The sequence below is a fragment of the Drosophila novamexicana genome, unplaced genomic scaffold, assembly GCF_003285875.2.
Source record: "Drosophila novamexicana strain 15010-1031.04,08,12 unplaced genomic scaffold, DnovRS2.1 tig00000485-arrow-pilon, whole genome shotgun sequence".
Taxonomy (NCBI): Eukaryota; Metazoa; Arthropoda; class Insecta; order Diptera; family Drosophilidae; genus Drosophila; species Drosophila novamexicana.
The window spans coordinates 603,336-621,358 of NW_020824808.1; the positions used below are offsets into that span (position 1 = coordinate 603,336).

Below are 18,023 nucleotides of genomic sequence, written 5' to 3' on the forward strand. Positions count from 1 at the left end.
CATAAAGCGCGCAGTCCAAAAAAAGAAAAACGACTCTCTTCGGCTCTCTTAAAAGCTAAGAGTCTGCGTGCTAAGCTAACGCGTTGTGCGCACTGTCTGGCAACGCTGGCCGCATAATAAATAATAAACAGTCAGCGTGGCGAACAACAGTTGTTAGTTGAATATTGGCAGCTCCCGCAAACGGTACTGCGACGCATTAGCCTGAGCAAGTTTCACAATAACGGTACTTCTGATAGTGCGTGCGTGCGCGCGTGTGTGTGTGTGTGTGTGTGTGTGCGCGTAAGCGCGTGTACTTTTCTTAACAATCGCGTGACTTTAGCTGGCAAAGCACAGTCATACCTAAGCGGCAGTTCAAAGCGAAATAACAGGAATATGTTTACGAATTGTTGTGGCCGCTTTGAGACCGCCTAACATGCAACAACAACAAATTCGCAACAATGTTCACGAGTGCAAAGGTACACTTAGAGAAAATGAGGTTCTCAATTGAAATTCATATCGTTTTGTTCATATAATTGTATGTGTGTATATTTATTTCTTACATGGATTTTCTTCAATTGAAAATGTATTATAATAGTATATATATGTATTGTAATAATAATGTAATATAAAATGATTTCTACAAGAATTTATCTATCAGAAGTAAGCGCAAAGCGTTTTTTATGATAGTTCTACATTTATTAATTGTTTAGTTGGCTGCCTCGAAGTCCGGCTTTGTTTTAATAAAACAATGAAAACAATTTTATTGAATCTTGCTTCCATGTTCTACATTTATAATATTTAGTAATCCTTGATTCCGATATTAAATATTAGTTTTACAAAAGCATTCGCCTGTATAAGGCTTAAAATTCAAATTATAAAAATTTTTCATACTTAATATAATATAATTCATATAATTCTTCATATGGAATTAAAACCTTTCTTGGAATGACTAATCCTTCATTTTAAAGTGTGCCATAATTGTAAATAAAACAAGAAGTAGAAAGTTCAGGTAAAATTTATCGAACTTTTTTAAGATTAGAGTTGAAATTTGGTTTTCCAATTAAGAAGCTTCGTGTACTTGATGTGATTTTTCTGTTAGTGTATGTAAATCTTCATACACTAACACAGAAATAGCTAAGATGTAACGAGTGCAATTTGAATAACTTAACTTGTGCAATTTGGATACGCGGTTAATATGCATATATGAGTGGCTCCAGCTAACCGGTAATGCCAATCGATAAATTCTGAAGGCGAGCCCCAACCACAGCCAAGGACCCCAAGCCACGAAGCTAAAGCGTTTACTCAAGTCATAAGCATAAGAATCTCAAATGGCGGAGCTGCCATATCAAAAATATTTTAAACTCTGGTCCCGACTTAAGTCAATTTTGTTTACTTTCCGCAAATAAATGTACGCATACATGTAGAAGAGCGTGTGTGAGCTGGATTATGTCCCTCTGTGTGTGTGTGTGTCTGCGTGTGTGTGTGTTTGTGTTACGTTTTATTCTTTTCATGTCATTGAACCCTGGTCCCCTGTTTTTGGGTGTCTCTTGATTTTTAGAGAGCCAGCGCCGGGTGGTTGCTTTGCCCGCCCGTTGGGGTTGCTAAGTATTCCAATCCATGTTGTGGATTGCCGTTTGTACCTTTGACATGCGATTAATGGAGCATCTTCAGCCGGATACGTTTGGCCAGAAAGAGCATTTTGATTTATCTATGCCCGTTTAAAAACGTTAAGACCTCAAGCTTTAAAGGACTTTTCCGTTTATGCAATTACTTTTAAAACCCAGAAACGCTTCGAGAAATCAAGCACACCAAGTGGCGACTCTGGGGGGCTTCTATATACATGTATCTATGTATATATATTTGATCGTAGACATGGATATAAGTATTCAATATGCGCTCTTAGATTGAGGATGACGTCACGGAAATTTGTCATCGTTGACGATATATTTTTGCTGTACAGAGAAAAAAGTTGGTAGCTGGGCGCTGAATTAAGAACTTTAATCGAACTTATAGGAGTCTTACAATTTTGTCATGAAATTTGTTAGCTGATGACATCTTCGACTCCTTAAAGAATATATATTTCCTAGATAAGCATCAACATTCGAGTTGATTTGGCCATGTCCGAACGACTGTCGGTCTGTCTGTCCGTCTGTCTCTCTCTATGTGAACAAGTCTCTCCGTTTTAAGGCTATCCTCTTGAAGGTCTGTCTTTCTGTACATACGTTGGCAGGCAGTACATACGTTGGAACCGGCCGGATCAGACCTCTATATCATATAGCTGCTATAGGAAAGATCTGTGGAATGGTAAGCAACTTTTTTGTTTATCACGATATCTTAAAAGTTCTGTTATAGAACCTTTTTTTATATTAAGATACCTTGACCAAGGTTGGGATTTATTTGTTTCATTATGATTCTCATATATATGCAAGATACTATCAACATCGGACCATCATATCATAAAGCTGCTATAGGAAAGGTCTGTGGGTTCTTATATGCAAAATATTCTGTTTCTAAGATATTTCAACAACTGAACCTTTGCGAGCTGCACTATTCTCACATATTTGCAAAAGCAAATGTCTACAAGGGTACTAAATCTTCGGCGAGCCGAAGATATCCTTATTTCTTTAAACTGTGAAACATCAATTTTGCGCAATTTTCTTTACACAGCTTATATAATACTAAAAGCTTTTCAATAATTTACATTAAAAAGATACTTTTTTAAATAAGTTATTGAATTTGCAAAACGATGAGGTTTCCGTAAAATGCAATCAATATTTTGTATCAAATGGCGCAATCAGAACTGACTTTCAACAATAACAACAATAGCAACAATCCACACAAGTGGTAAAAAAATGGATTACCTTATGGTACTTAAATGTATATTTTTTCATATGAAAAGCCACATCAAAGTTTCAGTATAAACAACCAAATAAAAAAATTATTGTTTATTTTTTTTTTGTATTCTTTTTCATTGATTGATGCAGCTGTGCGGAAACCGGACACAGATCGTGTGGTCAAGACAACGTAAAGCAGCATGCATATGCCATAAAAATTGCACGTGTCAACAGAACCGTTAACAAGTAAAAAATGCTTCAGTCGGGAATGAACGACTAGCAGTTGTCCTCGAACGAAAGGATGCCAAAAACTTAATTTACTAAAACGTCTTCAAGAAAAAGTTATTAAAAATGATTTAATATACTCGTAGGGTATCTGGGCAGTTATAATAGCCGAGCGAGCCGCTCCAGGGTATGGGAACGTCAGGCATAATGTGAATACCGCTTATTTAAGCCTGAACCATAAACGGAAACGGTCATAAAACGTCGCCATTTACGACCTTATTATACAGATTTTTTGTGTTCCCATCAAATATGTAACAATAACAATAACGAACATCTACATAAAGTCCGTGAATATTCAGTCTTGAGGTATCGGGCTTAACGGACAATATCAGCGTACATCAATGAGTTGTACACAAGGGAAGGTACTTGTGCTAATGCCGGAACGAGAGCACTTATCGCCAGATAATCCAGATATGCACACACTATCTTATCCAGTTGGCAGTAAACCATTTTATTGACTGCTATCAGCAGCAATTTTATTATTTGGCCCATATGGCAATAAAGCACATTTATTTATTTTATTTTACGCAGCACGTAAATATGAAATAAAATAAACAAAAAAATAACGAGAATGTAAGGTTAATACGGCGCGCCGAAGATTTAATACCCTTGTAGTCATTTCCCACCTGCAAAAATGTGGGATTATTGAAATATCTTTGAATACAGAATATTTTGTCATTTAAGATCCTGATATTCCACCGATCTTTCTTGTAGATCTAAGATCTTAAGATCTCGCATATATATATGTGAATCATAATGGAACTAGTAAATCCCAAGTTTGGTAAGATAGCTTATCTTAATAAAAAAAGGTTTCCATATTAGAACCAACTTTTAAGATATTTCTATAAGCAAAAACGTTTCCCACACAAAAACCTAATTTTCTATCGATCTTTCCTATGCTATTGGTATGATATAGTGGTCCGATCCGGCCGGAGTTTCAAGACGATAGCTTTAAAAGTAAGAGACTCGTTCGCATGGAAACAGACAGACCGACAGTCGGACGGACATGGCTATATCAACTAGGTTGATGCTGATCTAGAATTTATATACTTTATGGGCCGGAGATGTCCTTCTGTGCGCCACACATTTCATGACAAGACTATAATACCCTGAACAAGGGTATAAAAACGAGTTGATAAAATGAGATTCTGTGTTGCCTTTGAAATTGATGTCCAACATATTCATTAGGGCCAAATAAACGGAAATGGAAATGTCAGCAAGTCGTCAGGCGTCAATAGCTTTTTTCTGTTTTCAGCGAGATGGGAGAGGGGGGGGGGGGGGCTGCCCTTGCCTATGGGCCAAATTTAGCCCGATTTGCCGTCATAAAGGGTTAAGGCACGGCTCGTTGGCCACAACTTGAACGGGCTGCTGGCGCCAACTGCTGTTTAATTAGTTTTTCCGGCAAGAGCAACAGATTTTTGCTCCATGACCTAATGTAAATATGGAATAAATAAAAAAGGAAATGTAAAGCCGCCATTAATTAAGGAGTCCTTTCCAATTTGAGCAGGCAACTGGAATGACAGCGGGCCGCAGAGTGTGGGCAATGCAAAGGATCAACAAAACTTAGAAATTGTGCCGTCATTTTGATTGATGTCCCTTCATTTGTGTTGATAGCAGCAGCCAAATGGCCGAGTCTCCCTTTTGTTTGGTTCGTTTTTCTTTTTGGGATGAATACTCATATTCTGCCTACGTAATCTTTGATTAATGAAGCCTCGCGTGTTCGATTACACATACGTCTACTAACAAGAAGAATTTGATAGCTTAGCTCTATCTAAGCCACACTGAAAATATTCTATATCAAACGAAAAAAGTAACCTTATTAATTATTCACTATTTAGACCCCAAAACAATAACAATTAATACTTATTGCACTTTTAAACTTATAAGCCTCGCAGCTGCCAAGGAATTGCGTCAGGGCTTATGTTCTGCATACTTTGTTTTTTTAATTTTCATAAAAATAATTTCATTTAAAACAAAATATTTTTAAAATTTAGTTTTTCAAGATTTATTATTTAACCTGGAACTAAGGATATTTTCGGCACGCTGAAGATTTAATACCCTTGTAGACATTTCCCATTTCCATTTTGTAGATATGTGAGTTTATTGAAATATCTTTGAAAACAGAATATTTTGCCTAATAAGGCATCCTTTTATTAAGCAGATCTTTCCTATAGCAGCTATATGATAAAATAATCCGATCTTGATGAGATTTTACGACTTTACGATTTTTTGAATGGTCGCGTTGGATACCAACATCCACTAGCTGGGCATGGGCGATCCACCACCACCGATGAGCGCCGGCGGCTACGGAGATCGCATGTACGGTTGTGATCCGTATCCGTAGCCGCCTTTGCCACCGCCGCCGCAATGCCTGGATGACCGCAAAATGGTCGGCTTTAGGGATTACGATTAATGTGACCGCCGTTTCGAGAATTCACGCGATCTGTATGAGGGTCGCTATCAGTCGATTTCCCGTTGTTAACCAATGCCTCTGCCCTCACTGTCATGCAGTGTCTCTCGTGGCTGTAACATAATAATGAGTGAAATAATCATCATAGTCCTTCTTGGCATCCCTGTCATACTTATCATAATTCTATAGCACTGACTGATGATGACGACAACAATAATGTGGCAGGTAACAAATATGACCGCCATTATATAAGCTTCATCATTATTTCATAGACACAGACAGACGGACAAACGGACGGGCGGACGGGCATGATCATATCAACTCGCCTGTTGATGCTGATCTTGTACAGTATATGTATTCCTTAAGGGGTCGGAGAAGGTGACACCTTCTATGCATTACACATTGCAAGACGAAATTATAATACTCTCTACAAGGGTATAAAAAACTGCGAATGTCAAACTTCATATAAAAAACAACCCCAAGAACTGTTAAAAAATATTATTTGAATAGTACCCAAAGCTCTCTTAAATGCACTTTGCCTTAGAAAATGTAAATAACTGAATCAAATAATACCTTTGACCTTATGTTTGCGTCGGTGCCGTATTTGTCTTTCATATTGATGTGGCTTTCATTATTTATTAAATGATTTTTCAGATATCTTTTTCTTAGGGTCTTTCCTTACCCATCTTGGATGTAAAAAAAAGGAATGTTTGAAATTGAATACCTCTGAGCTGCTGCGTTTTAAGGTCAAAGATGTCTGCTTCTCATTCTTACATACATTTCCACGACTTTTTAATACCCTTTTTGGCCCATTTTAGTTGAGAGTTGGGGGTATAATTACGCGTAGACACCACCGCTGCACCATCCACGTCCATTATTGGGCTATTTTGGCGTACCCAAATCACACAATTGTTAATTATGTAAAATCAATAGGCCAGCCGCAGCAGGGAAAGGCAAACAGAAACAAAAACAAAAGCGGCTAAGTTAAGATATTCAGTGAGAGGGGGGCCATTGATTTTTGCCAAGCACTGTGGCGTAAAACATAACATTGACTGGATTCTGTGTGGTGCTTGCTTTAAGTAAATCTAGCGCAACTTGGCTTTAATCCTGCAATTCAAAGCCCAGGCATGCCCAAAATATTCTTACACACGAGCTGAACGTTTGCTCGCCATGGAAGAGAGAAAAAAATATATGTAAATACATTGGACTTAGAGCGGGTTAAGGCCACATAATGGTTTGGGGGGCAAGGGTGAACTAAATGAAGTGCTTTGCTCAAGCCCGAAACAAAAAACGAACAGCTGAAAGCACCTGAGGCGCCATCCTGCCAGAAATACTGGCAACGGATCGGAAAGCAAAACGAAACAAAAGATTTCTGGCAAAATCCTTTAACCCTGCTCTTCCACGTACTTCATCTCCATATAATGAGTTTAGAAATCGGCTGCAAGCACATGCTAAAATTTTGTTTTATGAGTCTTGGGGGGGATTACTTACGGCTTCTCACTTCCCTGAACATAAAAAGAGGTGAAAAATACGCGCAAAAGGATTTCCGTGTAGTCAACTTCAGTTGAATAAATACACACACACATAAATCTTAAAGTAAATAGAAAGTGTTTTTTTTTCGGTTTTTCTTTAAGACCGTTTGCAGCGTAGAAAATCAAAAAAGCTTTCAGTGGAAAATCATAAGCTCAACTACATAAATCTAGTCGGCAGTTCTCGAGTAGGGGATAACCTGAACCCTCTTCTACTGGACAGTCATAAATACACCTACGATGAGAAAGCTACAGATAACAGCATAACAGATGATAGCTATAAAATGAAAGATACTCGATATATACATATATACTATTCAAGAAGCTTAATTTAAAAGTCTATGATGCTGACCTAAGAGATTGGCTCGATATCAATTTTGATCGACTTCACTAGGCACTAGGCGGCACTACTTTCCAAATTTCAAGTCTTTAGTTCTTATAGGTTCCAAGATCTTTGCGTTCATACACATGGACAGTTGGACGGATAGACAAACAGACGATCGACTCGTCTTTTGTTGCTGATCAAGATTATATATATGCTTTAAGGTGTCGGAGATATTTGCACAAAGACATTATTCCCTTTTTATCCAATTTCAATGGGTTGAGGGTATAAAATATTTTAATTTTTTCAGTCTAATTATCAAATCGATTCGACTTCAAACAAGTATGCAGGCTTGGTTCTTCCTGATAGAAAATTCTTGATGCACCTCAACCAGCTGTTTTTTTGCTGTCTGCAAATAAAACATGACATTAATGTTTCTTTGAAATGGAAACCAGCTCTAAGGACTTGGCAAAACTTTGCTTATGACACTTTTACGTTGCCGCAAAGGAGCACACAACTTTTTACACTGTCCGGTTACCAAAGCCGCACGCCGGATGTTTCTGTCCGGGCAACAAACGTTCGCTGCTCAGATGCAGATGCCACAATCTTGGTGGGGGGCCAACTGCAGATGCACTGACTCAATAAAAGATGTTGGCAAACTAAATAATTGCTGTCAGCAACTGAAACCGGCGGATGCAGCAAATCAAATGTATCCAGACTCAACCAGAGCCACGTCAGTTAACATCTCAAGGTGACACTTGGCCCCTGGCCCCTGGACCCTGGACCCTGGCCTCGCTGCGGCTCTCAATACCGGCTGCTGCCTCCTGCCCAGGCTAAGACTTCTCCTCCTCCTCCTCCTCCTGCTCCTCCTCCCCCTGCTTTTTCAAGCAATCACATTAAGCAAATGCTACTCTCACTCCTACTATTGTAGTGTTCATTGTTGCTGCCGCTTTGTCATTTTCATAAAATATTTAAATGCAAAAAATGAGCGGTAAGGCAGATGAAAAAAAAACCAAGTCGGAGATATCTAGCGGGTATTTTCCCAATCACGCTACACTGCTCGCTTGCAAATTATGCGTGCTCAAAGCATATTATATATTATATATATTAAATACAACAAATTAATTGATACTAGATTTCCAGATGTTCTAAAGGTTCTATATTTATGCAAGGATAACTGTTTGCTCAACATTTCATAACTCTCAATAGAATAATGCTAAAAAATGTAAAGAATATTAATTAATACAATATTATTTTTTAAATTTGACTTCGGAATTTTTTATTTATTATAAAAAGCTTTCCTAATAAAAGTAGCAAAAGAAGTTTTTATAGGTAAAAGTATTGAAAAATGGTCGTTTAAATTAATTTCTGAATTATTTTCAACTTTTAATAACTTTCTAAATATTGGTAACAAAAAGATATCTGAGGTGAAAAATAATTTTGCAAACAAGAATGTTTCTAGAATTTCAAATAAAATATAACAATAAAGTTTTTAAAGGTACAAAAAATACTAAAAGCAAGCATATCCTATAAATATTCTTAGAATATCACTTCTGAAATATTTAAAAAAATTTTGAAAGCAATTTTTTTAAATTCTTGCTGAAAATTATGATTTATAGTCCTAGAATTTCACATCTGAAATTTTTGTATAGCTACTGACAAATTTCTAAATATAGGTAGCAGAAAAAATGTTCAATGTTACAAAACAATACTGAAAATTTGAAAACTCTTTAGAAAGTTATATCTTAAAATACTAATCAACAAATTATGAGAAATAATCCTCGAATTTCACATCCAGAATTTTTTTGAAACTATTCAAAATTTTCAACAAAATTGTTCTTGATTTTTTGAAGAATTCTTCAGTAACAGAATAAATTAATTGATTTATTCGGCTTAAAGGTGCAGAGATATTTTTGCAATTTGTTGTATAAGCCAATATACTTCTTTTTCCTTTGGAAACAGTGTAAATATGTACTGTTGGTGTTTGCGTGTGTGTGTGTGTGTAAGTGTAAAAACTCTGCAGCTGCCGTCGTCGTCGCAATGTCCGCCGGACACGTTCCTTCCGCGCCATTTTGTCACCTAAGTCGCCTCCCCCGAGATGCCTCCCGTTATACCGTTAGTGTGCGTTTTGGCCTTGTTGTTTTTGTTGCTGCCCGCTTGTGTATTTGTATTTAAATAGCATTACAGCATAAATTGCTAAATCTTAAGTTTGGTTTAGTTAAACGAAAAGCTAGTTATAAAAGGAAATGTCTGAAGTCATAAGCTGAAACAGATGAGAAACATATATTTAAGACCGTGTTTTACTGCTTTTTGAGCTACTGCATTTGTGTTTATTTCACTTTATGCTGACCTTTCAACTTGAACTATCTTCGACAGCTCAGTTAGCAGCAAAAGTCCGGCGCTATCCATGACAGGATAATATTACTTGAAATCGCAAAACTTTTTCCCAGCAATTTGCAGAAAACTGTCGCATAGTTGAAATAAGCAAACGGCGAGCAAATTAATTTGCTTAAATTTGAAAACTCAGCAAGGTGTAAACAATTAGCAGCAGCTGTTAATTGGAGCACGGATTAATCAACAACACGGAATGCAACAACTCAAAAGCAAAGTTTGCAACAAAAGTACAAAATTAATTAAGATATTCAAATATAAAAATATACTATCCCAAATACAGATACTCTGCTGCGCATATGTGTGCGACAGTTTGTCAAGTTATTGCCACAAAATTGACATGTTTGCGGCCATAAAAAAAGCGAATGAAGAAAAAGTATATAGAGATCGAATGCGGCAACTTGCGGCACGCGTTGCTGATGGAAACTGTCAGGACACTTGCGGCAGAGGCGCATTGATGGATGACTAAAAAGGATGACTAAAGCATTGCCCAGCCAGACAGAATTGTTTCAATCAATCATAAATGAAATTGCGACAGCAAATGGACGCGCCAGGATTTGTGCGTATACTCTAACCGAAGGTCTCGGTTAACAAGGATTTGCTAAAGTACGTTTGTGCATTCCATACATAAGTATATTCCTATGGTTTCCATGGAACGTTTCGCCGTTCGCCCATTGTCCCACAAGTTTTCTTTCAGACACACATTTGCACAACTTTATTTGGACCCATTTAAAATGGGTTGTGGGTACAAAAAAAAAAAATAAAAGAAAAAAAAAGAGAAATTGATAAAAATAGATTTATCATTTTGAATGCTATTGCAATTGCTATTGATTGACGGATACAGAGCCAATGCACCAAACCGGAGCGTCTGAGCGACAAAAAAAGGAATATGAATGGAAATAGAGAGGGGGGAGGGGGGAACTATTGAAACATTGTGTAGATTGATTCCAATTTTGGGATTATGGGATTTATGTACTAGCGATTCCACTGCTCCAATAGCTTGACGGCCGTCTGTATGTCACCGGCGGACATCAGCAGGGCGCATATGTTGCGCTGGCGATCCGTGTGGCCCAATGTGGTCAGCTGCAGCAGCTGGGAGCGGAAGCGCTGCTCCCAGCGGCTATCGTTGCTGGACATAAAGTCAAAGAGATTTAGCGAGGAGACGGTTGGTGCCGGCGGAGCAGCTTGTTCGACTGCTGGCACCAGACGCTTTCGGACGCGTATGTCCAGCTGACGGCGCGCATTGTCCGCCAGCTCGTTCAGTTGTCGCGCATGTTCGAGGGTTTTGTTAAAGTCACCCAACTGCAGAGACTGCATCATGTGATCGCATTTCTGCGTCAGATCGGCGACCATGCGCTCCGCGTTAAGCGCAAATCCATCAACCGTTTCCGTTTTGGTTTGACGCCAGGGATTCGGCAGTGGCATCTTATTTTCACGTCCACGCTGTGGATTATCAGCGCTGCGCTTGCAGCGGCATGTCTCCGCCTCCTGGTAGTTCATGGCCACATTATCCTCGTGGGCCTGACGCATGAAATAGTTGAGCTTGCCGAGCAGGCTGTAGCCGCCAGGCACCCACTCCATGCGCATTATATGCATATCACGTTTGCGTCCCAGCTCCTGAACCTTGGCTGGATTGAAGACCGTCGAGAATAGCTCACGCAAATTACGATCGCTGCTGAGAAAGTGACGAAACGATGCGTTATCATCTATCATGGTCTTGATGCGTGTGTCCGATTGCAACATGTCGCGCAATGTGCCCGGATCCTCGAGCAGCGGCTTGAAGATGTCGCCGCTCTTCAAGATCCAAGTGCGGGCGTTCGATGGAGCCGACGGGCCAGAGCTGCCGCTGCCGCTGCTGCTGCCGGCAGCATTGCTGCAATCGTTCACAGGAGGCGAACCCTTCGCCAGCTGACGGAAGACCACATGCACAGTGACGCCCGAGATGATGCCAAGGCTATCGATGGTGCCCTCGTCGCGCAGCACCTGCCCGCCAAATACCAGAACCACAAAGTCTATGGCCTGCTCAAATCGCACCGCAACAAGCACACGCAAATTGCAGATCAGCTCGTTCTGGCGCACGGAGATGACAGCCGAGCCGCTACCGGTCTTGGCAGTTATATCGATGGTCTTACAACACATGGCCACGGGATGCGTATCGAATGCAGACGGATTCCAAAGCAGACGCAATCGTTTATTTCAATTTCTTGTGTTGTATATTGTATAAATAAAAATGTTCTACTAATGAGTCTGCATGACAACTGACTCAGCTGCCGAATGTTCGAATGTTTTGCGTTAAGAGCAAACGTTTGCTGCGGTTACTTTGTGCTGCCCTTTTTCGAAATACATAAGCACATGGCTAGGCAGACCCCATTCGAAATCTTTGAAATCGTTAACTTTTCGAAATTAGAGATGGCCGCTCATCAGGATTTTCCCATCGCCGCACGACACGACCATAGCTTGAAAGCACGCACGTAAACTTTTATAATATGTTTTGTTTGGTATCATAATTTTTATACCCTGAACCCATTAATCGAAAACAAACTCGATCTGCGCGGGAACTAGGAGCATCTACATCTAAAACTCCAAGTCTCTAGCTCTTATAGGTTCTGAGATCCTTGCGTTCATACATACGGACGGACGGACGGACGGACGGACGGACAGACAGACGAACATGGCTAGATCGACTCGGCTATTTATGCTGATCAAGAATATATATACTGTATGGGGTCGGAGATACTTCCTTCTGCCTGCTACATACATTTGGATTTTGCACAAATACAATATACCCTTATACCCATTTTTAATGGGTTCAGGGTATAAAAAACATAAACTTACAATGGTTGTCATTTTTTAAAGACAATTTAAATTAACTTCATATTTATTTTTCGATAAATTGTAAACGAAAATAAAATAAAAATAAATTTATATATGTGCTTTAAACATGCCAAAAAACTACAAACTAAATTTATCGAATTTTTGGTAACTAATTTTTTTTCAATTAACCCTTTTGTTACTTCTACATCTGAAACAAATGTATAATAACAGATCCATTGGTAAGGAACATGAAATTAATTAAAAATGCAAAGCGCTTTTATTAACACAGCTTATTATTAAGAAAAAAACAAATGTGGCTTTATCTACATCGATCTCTTGCCATCTTTTGTGGTCTTTTAGGTGCACCGCAATGAGCTGCCATAATAATAACAACATTCTCAATAACATCAACAAGGAGCTGGCATAGTTAAGCTCGTGTGGCACTTCCAGTCCGGGGCAGGACATGACAGCGAATCAATTGAATTCAATCAAATTGCCACAAACAAGTCGAAAGGGAGACAGAGCAGGAGCAGCAGCAGGAGCAGCAGACGGGGACGAAAACATAAACAACAACAAATAGATAGTGAAACCGTCAGGAGGACGGCACATTAATGTAGCTACAAAATGGGCGCCAGCTCGTCGACCAGATCCGACACAAGTCTGCACCAGGATGATGATGGTGAGTTTGGCACACGAGATATCCATTAGGATAACGAGCACCGGCTTACCCCGGTATTCTAAGAGTATATATATATCTATATTAGATTTTTAATTAAACATTTAAGAACCATGTGAGGAATAAATTCTTAAGCCAAAACTCCTGTTAACTGAGTAGCTCTGGGCTAGAAATTCAAAGAAAGAAAAAAGTATTTGCAGCACAGGCGCTCGCAGCGCGACAGAGTTTTGAAATTGGGAGTTGGCCATGGAGCATCTGGATGAGCTGTGCCTGCAGCAGATATTGGCATATCTCAGACTGCCCGATCAGCTGGCCATGTTGCAGTGCGATGAGCGCTGCTATTCGCTGCTGGGCAGCCTCTGGCGCCGTCACCTCACCCGGATTGAGCTGAATCTGCTTCAGGTGCCGCTGTGCCTGGAGCACTTTGAGTTTTTGCTGCTCAATACCTGGAAAGAGCTGCGCGTGCTCAGGCTCAACTATGTGGATAAAGAGAAGTTTGAGGTGCTCGTCAGGCACAGGTTTCCCAAGCTACAGATGCTCCAGATTGATGCCCTGCCTCCCTTTTTCCTCTGTCATCAGAAACAGCTACAACTCAGACGGATTATGATTCTAAAGAAATATGAGGATAATGCTGCTGGGGCGTCTGTTGCCCAGCAAACCCAGTTGACCTGGTGATGACTCCAAAAAAATAAAAAGTATGCCCACCAAATACGAGCTTCCCATTTTAAGTACACCTGCATTAAGTTTCATTCGATCGCCTATCTAAAGTCTAGCCTTTGACCTGAGTAACAAATTGACTGACTGATTGACTGACTGACTGATTGAGTGACTGACAGCTCCATTTTTAACTGAAGTTTCCCTATGAGAACAAGTGCAACCCGTACTAACCCGGGTCTAGGTATATTCCTCCCGGCTGCTCATCCGATCTGCTTCAAACTTTTTTGCATAGCTCTTTAAAAAAAAGCAGCTTTCAGGACAAAATGCTTTAATAAAGGACAATAATATAATATTTTAAATATCTTTATGTATTTCAGTTAACTTTGATCATTTTCAAATCCTGCGCGCCATTGGCAAAGGCAGCTTTGGCAAGGTAAGAGACATCCTATTACCCATTCGGTCAGCTCTAAATCTGGGCATCCTTGCAGGTGTGCATCGTACAGAAACGGGATAGCGGCATCCTCTATGCCATGAAATATGTTAGCCGCTCAGTATGTGAATCTCGCGGCGCTTTGGGCGGTGTGATCAAGGAGGTGGAGCTGCTATCCTCATTGGAGCATCCATTTCTAGTGAATTTATGGTTCTCTTTTCAAGGTAAGTACGCAAATACACCTGAACTCGCACTCGCTCAGACACTTACATATGCAAATGGTTGAGCTACCTGTAGAGCGAGTGCCACCGCCGCTGATTGGCAATCAAAATGCAAATTAACTGTGTGCATTTCTTTTGATGTCTGAGCATTCACTTCTATCTTGTTCTTGTTCTTGTTCTTTTCTGTATGTGCTCCCAACGCTTAACGCTCATAGATGAGGAGGATTTATTCATGGTCTGCGACCTGTTGACGGGCGGTGATTTAAGATACCATTTACAAAACCGAGTAGGTTGCTCTTTGGTTTGCGACACTTAGCCAACATATGTATTTCGTATTTCTCGAACTCTCGCTTGACAGGTGGAATTCTCCGAGCAGAGTGTGGCCTTATTAGTGTGCGAGCTGGGCAGTGCCCTGGAGTACCTACAAACACAGCGTGTGATCCATAGGGACATTAAGCCCGATAATATTCTATTAGATGATGCAGGTGAGTTCAGCAAATAAGCACACAATCACACACACTCACACACTCACACACACACACACACGTACACAGTCAACAAGAAGTTTGGCAGCCAATTTCAAGTAATTTCTTGGCCAAGTCGGCCCAAAAGCATCCATAATTCATTAAATTGTCCTATGTCCGTGCTCAAAAATTTATTGATTTCATGTGCAAAAATCAAGCAAAAGTTTTGTGCCCAAGTGAATACTTGAGAGCAGGTTCAAATTATTCATATGCGCCCGCCCTGTCAGGCTTAACATCCTGCCGCCTGCCGCCTGCCGCCTGCCGTCCGCTTCCTGCCGCCTGTCACCTGCTCCTTAACTACTTAACATATATTATTTATTTAGCTACATCGTATTTACATATAGGTTTATGCCTTTGCCAAATAGATAGCTTATTTCTGTGTTTGTACTAAACTTTTTTGGACAGTGTAAATTGTATAATTACATTATTGCAATTTTCATGCTATTGTTATCTATGGGCAGACAATAGATTAATTATGGAGAAAGCTTTAGCATTTCATTTAAGTGCAGTAAATTGATATTGAGATAAGTTTAAGCAGCGTACGGCATTTTAAGCAGGATTAACGCCTAAAATAATGTATTTATATTAGTTATTAAGAAATATACATATATACTTTTTAATGCTCTATGGCCCACACAATGCTTAGCAGGATAATTAACACACTATATAAGCTATTTTTCGATACAAATTATTATTTTTAAAAGGGACTTTTTTTTAAATTATCCAAAAGTTGATACGACTTAAAGTAATTATTATGAATATTTAATTATTTGTTTTTAAAAAATGTACCTCTACAAAAAAGTTCACTTTTTGGTACAACGTATCACCTTTTTTGGTATATATATATATATATATATATATATATATATATATATATATACATATATATATATAGATATGCATGTGTATGTATTTATGCCCAATTTATGCATTTCACAATATTGAAGAAAACTTATGTTTACGTTCAAGAAATGTACACATGTACATTTAATTGTTCCTCTTAACGCAAATCATGAAAAGCAAGTCAAATTGAGCTGATCAAGAGAACTCGTCTATAAGCCAGCATTTACTTCCACAAAAAAAAAAAAATGTAAAAAAGTAAAAGCAGATAAAAAATGCTGTTCGAGATTTAAAATGAGGTTCGGATATAGACTTCTGTCTGTAACATATAAATTCCATTAATTAGTAATGGACATAAAAAGGATTTATTAAATACACACACAATATATTATTGGAAAAGGAAAAACTATTACAAATATCCAATTCAATTAACTTAAAATGTCACACACACTCTTAACAGACACACACATACAGACACTCTCACACACACTGTCAATATTGGTATATGGGTAATTGGAAACCAATTACGTGCGCTTAATTGCAGGACACGCTCATTTGACTGATTTTAATATTGCAACGCGCTTGCAAAAGGACTCCCTCGCCTGCAGCATGTCTGGTACGAAGCCATATATGGCGCCAGAGGTCTTTATGTGCGCCCTGGAAGAAGTTGGTAAGTTGCAAATTGTATGCACGGGGCGGACGAGGGTATGACATCTATTCCGGGACAACAAATCAAATTAAAGCTAGAGCTGCTGCTGTAGCAACAACAACAAAAAAGAAGAAGATGCTTAATTGAATGTTTCCGGTCTTTGGTAATCTAATTTGCAGCTGGATATAGCTATCCAGTGGATTGGTGGTCCCTGGGTGTTGTGGCCTACGAGATGAGGTCGAACACACGGCCATTTGTCCTGCACTCGCACACGCCGCTGGTGGAGATTAAGAACGTGCTGAACACCTCGGTGCACTATCCGCATTACTGGAGTCACGAATTTATAGATCTGTTGCAAAAGGTGGGCGGCAATTAAAACTGGCACCAATTATATCTAATTATTTGCATCTCTCCTTTAGCTGCTCTGCGTGCATCCTGGCGCACGGATAAGCTCACAACAGGAGCTGCATCAGACGCCGCTGCTGCGGCCCACGGATTTCCAGCTGGTGCTGGAGAAGAGTATAAAGCCCGCATTTAAGCCACCCGAAGATCATCTTAATTGCGATCCCTGCTTGGAGCTGGAGGAGATGATTGTCGAGACGCGACCGTTGCACAAAAAGAAGAAGCGCCTGGCCAAACAGCGTTCGGCGCAACGGGACAGTGATCCCGAAACGGCGCTCGTTAAGGAGTTCATTGTGTACAATCGCTTCAAGGAGCTCAAGCGCAAGGCCATGGAGAAGAAGGAGAGTGACTGGCAGCGCGAACTGGAGCTGGCCATGGCCAATTCAATAGTCAACAGTCTAGCGCCCATACAGGAGAAGCCAACGTCGTCCTTGGCCACAACAGTTGCGCCCACAGCTACTGCTTTAAATGTTTGTGCGCGATGCACAAGCTCTCCACCCGCACAAACCAAGGATAGTGATAGTATTGAATTTATAGACCGCACACCATCTCCGCAGGCGGCTCAGATGACGCCCACGCCGCGCAGATTCTGTTGCAAAACGACGAGCAATGTACGGGAATAAAGACCCAAATTCAATAATTGATCTTCAATGCACAAACTAGTCCTACTTAATGCCGCAAGGTTTCTCTCGTATAGCTTGAATAGAAAAAGGAAAAAGCCTGCTGTCAATCCAAAAGATACAAAAAGTAATGCATATATATATATATATCTGAGCTACCAAAACCTTCTACAAGGATTTAAACAAATATTTTTCGAGCAAGCGCATATAAGAAAAAATGAGAAAACCTTATATAGTACTTTGTAATTCACACGAAACTAACACCAACGCCGGTTTGCACCTTTGTATGTACATATTATATAGTATTTTATAAGTATTGCGATCGCCTGGCTCCAACTGTACATTTGATGTAATGTATTTCGATATTGATGTACCTATTTTTTAGATGTTAGCCGAAAATCAAAATAAATGGTAATGTCCCCTAGACAAGCGTTAAAAAT

The 18,023-nt window shown here is 39.6% G+C and overlaps 3 protein-coding genes across 4 annotated transcripts; 2 read left to right on the forward strand and 1 right to left on the reverse strand.

Moving 5' to 3' along the window:
- The first annotated feature begins 213 nt into the window (after positions 1–213).
- On the forward strand, positions 214–18,001 carry LOC115761719 (serine/threonine-protein kinase 32A). 2 transcript variants are annotated; one of them, XM_030703598.1, is made up of 9 exons: positions 214–455; positions 12,925–13,243; positions 14,275–14,330; positions 14,386–14,551; positions 14,764–14,834; positions 14,907–15,033; positions 16,457–16,582; positions 16,741–16,922; positions 16,981–18,001. In XM_030703598.1, exons 2-9 carry the CDS (start codon positions 13,189–13,191, stop codon positions 17,584–17,586), a joined length of 1,389 nt encoding a protein of 462 aa, XP_030559458.1. In that variant the 5' UTR covers positions 214–455; positions 12,925–13,188; the 3' UTR covers positions 17,587–18,001. The 2 variants fall into 2 exon arrangements, with proteins under 2 accessions (XP_030559458.1, XP_030559457.1); XM_030703597.1 differs by lacking the exon at positions 214–455 and adding an exon at positions 12,706–12,803.
- Positions 10,497–12,018, reverse strand: LOC115761720 (ubiquilin-2). Its single transcript, XM_030703599.1, has one exon. It carries the CDS (start codon positions 11,887–11,889, stop codon positions 10,726–10,728), a length of 1,164 nt encoding a protein of 387 aa, XP_030559459.1. The 5' UTR covers positions 11,890–12,018; the 3' UTR covers positions 10,497–10,725.
- LOC115761721 lies at positions 13,360–14,214 on the forward strand. The gene has a single exon (XM_030703601.1). It carries the CDS (start codon positions 13,487–13,489, stop codon positions 13,913–13,915), a length of 429 nt encoding a protein of 142 aa, XP_030559461.1. The 5' UTR covers positions 13,360–13,486; the 3' UTR covers positions 13,916–14,214.
- Positions 18,002–18,023: the final 22 nt, after the last annotated feature.